Raw genomic sequence first — 9,465 nt, forward strand, 5'->3', positions numbered from 1 at the left:
GTGGGTTTGGGTTTTGGTTTTTTTTTTTGTTGTTTTATGAACATCATAACTAGATAGTTTACAAAGGCTGGCAATGTATGTGGTGACTATTTCACAGTGAAATTGCTCTTTCAGTGCATTTTTGAGGAAATTTGTAGCTAGGACTTGACCTTTATTAGTAAAAGTTGGATACTGTAATTTCCCTCCTAACAGACTTTAAAGTCACTGGATCCAGTATTCTACTTTTCAGGTAAATTTGAGGTGTAAATATAGATGTAATTAGGAAATATTTTGAGTATTTGAATGTGCATTACTTTTTTCATTGCTCACATAAATCCTTCATACTAACTTGGCAATATGTAATGACTTCACTGTGCTTTTAACACAGGAATCAAAGGGTCTTTACAAACATGTAACAAACCCTCACAGCTTTAGTTAATTTAGTCACTTAAAGACAGTTAACTCTTTCTCCTCTGCATTATGCTTGCTGTTACAGAGAAGTTAATTTCTACTTCTTTTAATATTTGATTTGTGAAGAGTGGATCAGCTACCTTTTAAATTACTTAAAAAATCCAGCAGTTCTCAGAGGGAGGGTATGGTACAGTGTAGAAACTGTTGTGTTAGTTTTAATTTGGAATGTGTTGTGTCAAATCATACAACATGTCTCAATCGTGGTTCTGTGATCCTTCCTGTGGGTAAAATAATGAATTAAAGCCCTATCATACTGCTACAGCAGCAATTTCTATCAGTCTTTTACCCACAGGAGACATCTTTACATTGTTCAAAATGGTTGCAGGCTATTGTATGATTTGCACAATAAATTTCAGTTTATAACCCTGAGTACAGGTATATTAATGGGTTTTATAGTTATTGTGAGCAGATGTCTTGTGGTTGCATTGAGTGGGAAAAAATCTGGCTCTGCTGTTTGAGTTGTGAAAATATCTAATTCTCCCTGACTTTATCACTTTTGTCTGGTTTTGTCTTAAATTCAGGTACAGTACATATAATGACTTATCTCATGGGATAACAAAAAAGAACTGTGTTTATTTCTTTTATGCATTAAATTTTTAGACATATCTTCAGCAGTTTGTCACTTTATGCCACACTTTGGTAACAGAACATTCCACTGTCATAAAAGAGGCTACTTTAATAAGCCATAAATCATTGAGCTATACAGATTGCTAGAGTTTGGTTTCTGTTCTCATCATGTAAATCCCTTGTGACACACTGCTATATGATGTGTTCTGCGTTCTACCCTTTTGTTCAATTGACTGTTTTAGCATATCTTACTGCTGTCTGCGCCAAGCAGTCCATCAGCCGTGATTTCAAATTGTAGAGATCATTTAGCAGTTTAAAAGGCAATCTGTGCCAGTGGAGAGCTTTAAATATCAAAGGGACTTTTTTAAGAATACTTTCTCAAGTGGATTTCCCTATTTGTAAGGGATTAAAATCATTCACTGCTTTATTGAAAATCTGCCTTCTAAGTTAGTTATCATCTCTGTTTTACTGAGGTAGTGAAATAGGGAATGTTTGATGTTGAATATTTGTGCAGAAATACTTATCCTTACAGAAGACAGAAAAACAATTACAGCTTGCTGCCCCCCTTTAGTCACTTAAGGACCAACCAGTTGACTCAGTGCTAAATCTCACAGCTCTGTTTCATTGCTCTGTTCCTTGGATTTGTTCTGAGTTGTTTTGGTCACTCCACTAAAATCAGAGACATACAGTAGTGTGAACATGAAGGAGTGCAGTGATGGACACACCTTTAACCATCTGCCACTGTAAAATAAATATCACTGTATTAGTCAATTGTATTTTAACAAATGCTCTGCTCTGTAGAAGGAGACACTACAGACAGCAGTGACAATGACATCTGAATGTATTACAATACTGCTGCTTTTTTATTTAACAAAACCACTGGATCTTTAGGGTGGGAATTGGTGGGACTTAAGGGAGCTGTGCTGTATGTTCCTCTCTTGTTTCCCTTTGAGCTGTGGGGCTGGGCACCTTCCCTGAGGTCTCTACCCCACAATGAAGGTGACAGTGCCTGACAGACCCTCATCTGTGATCTTGGACTCTATGGAGTTCTGTTACCAAGGAGAGAAAGCTGTTCTTGCCAATCAGGTAGATAGCAAACCTCTAGTATAAAAATAAATTTATATTTTAAAAGAAATAAAAAATCACTTTTCATTATTCTTCGTGACATAAATTCCCTATGTCAGAAGACCAAACATTCTTCTGTGAGATTCACTGTTACCCTTCTTTAAACATACCTGTCATTTCTCACTCACTTCTGCTAAATTAAACCTACGAATTTCTGATTTTAAACAGAGTAACCATTTCCCCGGAAGTCATACAGGTTGACATTTAATTTGCTGTTGGCACAGAGTCAGGTACTGTTTCTCTGAAAAAATACGAAGTGTGAGGGACAGTGGTGATGTGAGGTGTGAGGAGGGAATGAAGGTGAAGGGTATGAAAGGTGGCTTGCCTTTTCTTGTTTTCTTGCTTTTCTGTGTTGGTCTGTGGCAGTGCAGAAGCCTTGCTCAGCTCCTGCTATCCACTCTCCTTTAAGCCAGCCCTATCATCTGGTCCTGTGTTGGGACTCAGTTTACTAACTACCAGAAAAGTCAGGAAAAGTGGTTAGTGAGCTAAGATGTCATAATGTGAGATCAGATGAGCAGCAGCACTTGCTTAGGACTGTGTATGTCAAGAGACAGAGAGGAGCAGGACAAATTCCTCAGTGGTTACACTAGATCTTTTTTGCTTCACCCTGTGTAGTATACACACCTGATGTCTTCTCTGGGTTAGTATTATGAAAGTACTTGGTGTGGCAGAAGTTTCAGCTGGAACATTCTGGACCATTTCAAGGGATGCACACTTCATCATCTGAAGCAATGCATATGAGGAGTTGCACAAGCTGTATAAGGAAGATCATAAAAGACGAGGGAGAGAGATGCTGGTCGCATGACTGGGGCAGGGCAGGGGTCTCGGTGGTGAGTCAAAGAGCGTCACCAAATGTAGCAGTGTAATAATGTTAAATGTACATACTCCTACAGACTGGCTCTGTGAAGGAAGCTATGGGTCAGATGAACTTATGTCATATTATAGCCACTGATGTTCACGTTGCATCTTAATGAGGAACTGCATTATTGTTTAAACTAAGAATTTCAAAGTGCTTCACTTTCAGCTATTTCAGTAGCACTGCTCTAAAAGCAGAAGGCCCCTTTGCCTTTCACTGATGTAACACGGCTCTCACTGTTACCAGCGTTCTCCATGATTCAGACTTTACCCTGTCGCTTCTTTCTCTTGCTTTTTGCACAAGGTGATAGTTGTTTTCAAATACTTAGTATCTTCTCTGGGCATATTGTTGGGCATATGCTCAGAGTGAGCAATTCCTATGGCATCAACTGAAAACCAAGTCTGACCTGTAAGCAGTGCTGTCCTGTTGGCATTTTCATCTTTGACAACACACTGCTCTGTCTTAAAAAGGGTGACGAGACCTTGCAAGGTGGCTGAGAGGAGTGGTGCACTGTTACTGCTAGTGAAACTGTAACATGATTGAATTATGCTAAAATCCCAGTGTGTTTATGTCAGCTAGTTCAAAATAAGATTAACTGAACTAGAACAGGCCTTGCTGTCTTGCACAGCTCCCAATTCAAATTCTTTGCATTCTGAATCCTATTTTATGGTATTTGCACTGCTGCATGCATCACTCAAGTTTGTCAGAGATGCGTAGCACATAATGTTTTCAGTAGAGATGTATATCCTGTGTGCTGTTTCTGTATAACCATGTAGACCAGATCTTTCCCAGCCCGTAAGAAAAGTGCAAATATCCTCTCAAGTTGTACCACACAGGTCCAGCTGTTACCAAGGCTTTGGCCACGCAGAATTGGCAGAATACCTCAAATACGCTGCCGCTCCTTTCCCCAAAACAGGACTCGTGACCCTTCCAATAGGAGGTGCTCTGCCCTCCCTGACAGCAGGAGCCTTTTGTCTGGGGCAGGATCACCACAGCGCTGCCCCGAGCCGAGCGAGTGGCAGTGGGGCAGGCAGTGGCAGGCTGTGGGCCCCCTCAGGCTTGGAATCACCTGTAGCTGGCTGCCAGGCTGCAGGATTGTGCTCGTTCAGGCACCTTGGAAATCCCAGCTCAGCATGCTGTAACGGGTTCTCTGACACTGTCCTCACGATGCGGTTTCCAATAAGCCGCACTGTGACATGGGATACCTTTCTCAGCTGTGTTTTGGCTGGGCAGATACTGTTTCAGCAAAATGTCATGGTACTTGCTGCATGATCACTTGTTCTGTAATCAATCCCAAACGATCTCACAGTCAAGTACATCTAAAGGCAAAGCCCATTTTCCTGTATAAAGTCTATTTACACATGGGTTTTGAAAAATCTAATGCTAAAAGTATATTTAAATGTTTCATTGATGACTCATGAGTTTTAAATGGAAGAGGTCTGCTGGAATAAATAAAGCCAATGCATTTGTAAAGTATTAAGCACTAGATGTCAAAATATTTCATATTGTAGCAAAATCTAAAAGCTCTTAACTTCATGCCATGGGCAGTACAGGAATAATGTGAAGGACAGTGCAAAGATGTCAGGGAGGGAATCGCATGCTTTCACAAGCATGAAAGCTTTGCCCACTCAAGTTTCTAAAATAATAAAAAAGGACAGATTTCATCCATTATATTTTTCCTTACTAAAAAGTAATGAGCACAATCTTCAAGTTACTTTAGGGGTTTGTTTCATTAATGGGAGGAGAATGACAAGTGTTACAGTGACTGGTTACAGGTAAGCCGATTCATGTTGTTCATTTAGGCCAGGATTAGTAATTCTTGCAGATCTTTTTAGTTGGGACATGTAAATAAATTGCAAGGAAGGGTGGAAGTTGGTCAATCAGGGGTGGGGGTGAAGGTTCCCTGAGTCCAAGCATGTGAACTCATGTGTGCAATTTCCTTTTTTCCTCCTTCCAGTTTGAACAGGAGAACCAGAGACTTGTTGGTGAAATGAATAACCTCTTTGATGAAGTCAGGTACGATTTTCTGTTACTTGACAGATTGCATGCCGGTCCTGTAACACAGGCAACACCCCCACACAGCCAGGACACCTGGCTGCCTAAACTGTAGTGCTGTGGTAGGAGGAGGGACAAGATAGGAGTGCCCAGGAAATGAACTGTACAAGTTTACACACTGTGCTGTCCCACAGTGTAAAGAATGGTTCTGAGTGACATACAAACTATCCAAAATAGTACTGCTTAACTTTGGAAGGCTTACATTCTGTCTCGCTTATCCAAGTTTAGAAAAGTTAAATCTTCCAATCATACCACGGTATCCGCTGCAGACAGCAGGAGGGGAGGTGCAGTCACTGCCCCCCGTGCAGAGACGCGTCCGTATGGCAGAGCAGCAGAGGTGCAGTTTGCTCTCCGCATGCTGTGCAGAAAACCTGAATGGCTAGCTTAGGCTAGAGCTTAGCTTTTGGGTTATTAGTACTAGGCAAGGTGAATTTCACACTTCCTAGTAGCGTATATAAAGGATACGTCAAAATTTACTACACCATGGTTTTTATTGTATTGGCTGAAAGAAGGAAGATAGCAAAGCTCTCGCAGTGCAGGCTGCTGGTGCCTCTCCCCGAGGTTCACTGCGGGCTGGTCATCTTCCAACCGGGAGCTGTCAGAGCCCTCATCACAGGCCACTGCTACGTAACAGACAGCTAACAGCATAGCTGTGCCTGCTGAACAGCCCACTGACTGGGTGGGAGAGCCTCAACCTGCAGGAGCAAGAAAGGTCTGCACTAGTTTCTAATTAAGTATTTCTGTTCTTTGCCAAGACAAATTGAAGGAAAAGTGGTGGAAATCTCCAGATTACAAGAGATATTTACTGAAAAAGTCTTGCAACAGGTTAGTATAATGTATTTGTTGCTGTAGTATTACAGCTTGAAGATTTTCTTGGGGGTATTTCGGTCTTGGTTTTATGCAAGATGTAAACATAAGATTAATGAATCTAATGCAAATGTGAAGGAAAAGATGTTTGTTTTTAAATGCAAAATCAAGGTACTTATCGTAGTTACTTATCAGTATGTACTAGGAATGGAAAATGCAACATTATATGCTAGAATGTCTCTACCTTAGAATTAGCATCCTGTTAAATATGTTGCTTAGTAGCATCTTCTCTGAAAATGGTGGCATCTCTTCCAAAAGAGATGCCAAAAATTACATAGGTTAGACTGGATTCTAGATAAATGAGAGACTTCCTACTGATCTCGGTGGTCTCCGCTCAGACTCATAAAATCACAGGTCAACACATTATAACTTAATTGCCTCTGTACCTTTGCATCATTGAAACTAAGATGTTAATAATACCAGATTGTATTTCATTTTTGAGTTCTGCTTGTTCCCCAAGTGCTTGGAAGTGTTCATCCCTGTTACTCAATTTTATTTTTTCAACAGGAAACTGATATTGACAATATCCATCAATTAGTTGTGGGTGCAACAGAAAATATCAAAGAAGGCAATGAGGACATAAGAGAGGTAATGCCTCAAAGTTGTATTTTAAAGTCACTGATTTCTCTTAGCTTTCAGTTTTGCCCAAGTGTTGCTTTAAACAGCATGTGTCCCCCACAGTACAGGTGCAGCATGTGTTGGGGCATCGGGACGTGATTTTGGAAGAATTGAACTAGTTGGCTGAGGTTCTCAATAGTTCATGTTGCTCGTCTTGCTAACCATGATCTGCAGAAATCTACTTGGCCTCACCTTTTTTTTTTTTTTTTTTTAAATATGAAGGCCACATGGCATGCATTTAAGCACTTGTGAAGTTTGTTTAAAAAAAAAAAAAGAGGGAGGAGAAACTGCAGACTACAAATAAAAGCGCTGAAATTGCTGAAACTGGAGTTAAAAGCTGAGTGCTAGCAGAAGAGTCTCCTTACCATGCTGAATGCATCTCACATGCTCCTAGTAAACAAATCTATCCCATTGTCTTACTAATTAGAATGAAATTATGTTTTCTCTCAGGAACTGAGATTTCAATAAAAACAGAGTTCCTAAATTATGCTACTGAGTAAATGGCTCAGTTTTTGTTTGGTTTTTTTTTCCCCTGCCTCCTGAAAGCACACAGAATATCTAACTCAAGGATGAGTTATCTACTGCTCAGCTCTCCTGAAAAGTGCCTCAAATATGGCATGAACTGAAGTTATTTTTGCTTCATTTTTCACATTTGTAGGTAGAACTAGGTTTCCTAAACCAAACTGAGAAACAGTAAAGAAACATGATAAATCAAACCTTCATCACTCACATTAATGTTTTTATCACAAAAAAAATGTATTCTGTGTGTAAATCTGAAAAATGGCAGAAAACAGATCCCCATGTATATGCTGGTCTCAATTTTCAGAAGGAGAATCCAAGAAAAATGCTTGTTCCTTGCTCTGAGACTGAAATCCACAATCAACAGTGCTAAATCAACCTCTACAAATAGCTGTTAGGTTTTAGTTTGGTCTTTACTCAGAGGATGTTTATTAAGTGATGAAGGTCTGATTATTTCTAATCACAAAATTTCACTTTTGGAACTTAAATTTTTAAGCATGTACATTTTAACGTAGTTCTTAATGTTTTAATATATTTACATTGTGTGGAATCTTGGGATTTTTTGTGATATTTTTTTCTTTTTCTTGAATTACCAATTCTAAGATTTTGAGAGAAACTTCTTTAGCGTGATAAATCTAGCCAACCTAACTCTTATTCACCAGAAACAAAGGGCAGGTTGTGTTCTTTCCTCTGGAAGGGAAGAGTGAAGCCACTAGCAGTCATCCTGGGTTGCTATTGTTGATATTCTACTGTGTGTTTACTAGTGAGGTAATGGAGATAACTTTTCCTCACAGGCCATCAAAAACAACGCTGGATTTAGAGTATGGATCCTATTCTTCCTTGTAATGTGTTCATTTTCCTTGCTTTTCCTGGACTGGTATGATAATTAATTAAAAATATAATACTGTCTACATGCTTTATTTGTAAAACTTTTGATATTTTTTTCAGTGAAGTGGGGTACACAGCCTACCTGTGTGTTTTATGCATTTTTTCATGCCACTATGATGGAAATATTTTCCAATAAATAAGCATGTGTCTATATCTCTTAGTGCAGAGGGACCTAATAACATTCTTTTTAAATCCCTTTATCAAACATAAACCCACATTTAATCCTGCGAAGAACACAGAAACCTTTGAAAGAGCTGGTAAGAAAGCTGCAAGCTAGAGCATAGCTAACAGAAGAAAAAAGAAGATAATGGTTTTATCACAGTCACCCACACATCTGTGATGTTTGAAGTCCACCTCCCAGTGTGCAGACCAGATGAAAACTGTTACTGTGCAAAAGCATCTACACTGTCTCAGGCTTTTATTTAATCATACCACTTCAGTACATAGTGATCATTTTGCACATGTATGACCCTCTACTTCTAATCCTTTGAAACTACTTGAGTCAAAGATCAGGTTGATTTAATAGTAATAATAATGGTAAGAATTCAGCTCAAGAGCTTTACTTTTATGTGAAAAGAGAGAATACAACACAGATTGTGCAGTCAAAAAGATGTTCTGAGATGTCCAAACAATGCCAAAGGATATACAGTATGGAAGCCAAACTCTTCAAAATACTAAAATTGGGAGCAATTTAACTAAAACAAAAAAACCTCCTTCCTGTTAAATCGGAGGAAAAAGTGGTTTTGAGTTAAGAAGCATGAGCAATCTGTTTCTCCTAGACTGTAAAGCTTAGTATTTTTTGATGATTATTGTTATGAGAGAGAGAAGTTGTTTCTCACCAGTATTTACTTTTGCATTAAATTTTTTATTGTTCTAAATTTAAGGGGAGATGTGATTTCTATGTAGGACAGTCTTGGGGACAGATCTTTCCCTCTTGTGAAATCTGAATGTCCTCTGTAAATATGCTGATATGAAATGTTTTGCTGTCTCTTCTGAAAGGTACATTTCTATACATTATATGCAACAACCAACATCATCCTTGTTCTTTGCTCTGCACAGAATGAAAATGTCAGAAGTTACACATGAATTAATTGCCTCCAATACAGCATATGTCTGTTAGAAAATGCAAACATGGTATGTTTTGAGTATCTTAACATAAGCTTGAAATTTTTAAATGCAGAGAAAAATTTGGCACAAAACTTATTGCTTTTTGTGCATACCACATACCATAATGACTTAATAAAAAGCCTTCTACAGATAGATGGTGTAATGCACACTTCATATCAAACCTAGAGAATTAAGTACTAATGGTTATTTTTACTGTATTGGTAAGAAAGGTTGTTGATAAAGTAATTCTACTGAAGAAAAATAAAAGTAGAGCTTGACCATGTTTGTCCTACTACAGATCTTGAGAAATAGCCCAATCTCATGTTTTCCCTTCATTTTTGTATAGTCTCTATCAAAAAAACCCCCACCCCAAAAAAGGAACTTTTGACATGTCCACTCTACCCTGTCCCATT

At 38.8% G+C, this 9,465-nt stretch overlaps 1 protein-coding gene across 1 annotated transcript in view; it reads left to right on the forward strand.

The window, feature by feature from the left end:
* STX18 (syntaxin 18) overlaps positions 1-9,399 on the forward strand; it is a 34,387-nt gene extending 24,988 nt beyond the window's left edge. The window contains exons 7-10 of the mRNA XM_026846564.1: positions 4,956-5,014; positions 5,809-5,878; positions 6,428-6,508; positions 7,852-9,399. Coding sequence (XP_026702365.1) covers positions 4,956-5,014; positions 5,809-5,878; positions 6,428-6,508; positions 7,852-7,947 — 306 coding nt within the window. The 3' untranslated portion in view covers positions 7,948-9,399. The remainder of the gene's footprint in view (positions 1-4,955; positions 5,015-5,808; positions 5,879-6,427; positions 6,509-7,851) is intronic.
* The last annotated feature ends 66 nt before the right edge of the window (positions 9,400-9,465 follow it).

The sequence above is a fragment of the Athene cunicularia genome (assembly GCF_003259725.1).
Source record: "Athene cunicularia isolate RWA chromosome 4 unlocalized genomic scaffold, athCun1 chr4_part1, whole genome shotgun sequence".
In the NCBI taxonomy this organism is placed as follows: domain Eukaryota; kingdom Metazoa; phylum Chordata; class Aves; order Strigiformes; family Strigidae; genus Athene; species Athene cunicularia.